Raw genomic sequence first — 318 nt, forward strand, 5'->3', positions numbered from 1 at the left:
AGTCCTGCTGTCCTTTGGGGGCAGAGTGCGTTGGAAAGCACCTGGCAGAAAACAGCTTAAGGATAAATAGACGCACACGACCATGCAAATTCCTATTTTTACGGTTGATGCATTTACAAACCGGCCGTTTTCTGGAAATCCTGCGGCAGTTTGTCTGCTTGAAAATGTGAGTTATAAAAAGTAACTTCTCCGAGGGGCTGCAGTGGCACGCTTGCAAATGTTTGCTGTTGCTGCAGAGTGCAGAAAATGAGGGCGGAATGAAGTCTGAAAGGAAGTGCAGTTTCGTGGTGTCAGTGTTCGGTAGTTTTTGAATAAAGT

At 45.9% G+C, this 318-nt stretch overlaps 1 protein-coding gene across 1 annotated transcript in view; it reads left to right on the top strand.

The window, feature by feature from the left end:
* The first annotated feature begins 39 nt into the window (after positions 1–39).
* Positions 40–318, top strand: part of PBLD (phenazine biosynthesis-like protein domain containing) — a 10213-nt gene continuing 9934 nt past the window's right edge. Inside the window, exon 1 of the mRNA XM_009878888.1 lies at positions 40–166. Within this exon, the coding sequence (XP_009877190.1) occupies positions 83–166 (84 nt within the window). The 5' untranslated portion in view covers positions 40–82. The remainder of the gene's footprint in view (positions 167–318) is intronic.

Source organism: Apaloderma vittatum, unplaced genomic scaffold (genome assembly GCF_000703405.1).
Source record: "Apaloderma vittatum isolate BGI_N311 unplaced genomic scaffold, ASM70340v1 scaffold11701, whole genome shotgun sequence".
Taxonomy (NCBI): domain Eukaryota; kingdom Metazoa; phylum Chordata; class Aves; order Trogoniformes; family Trogonidae; genus Apaloderma; species Apaloderma vittatum.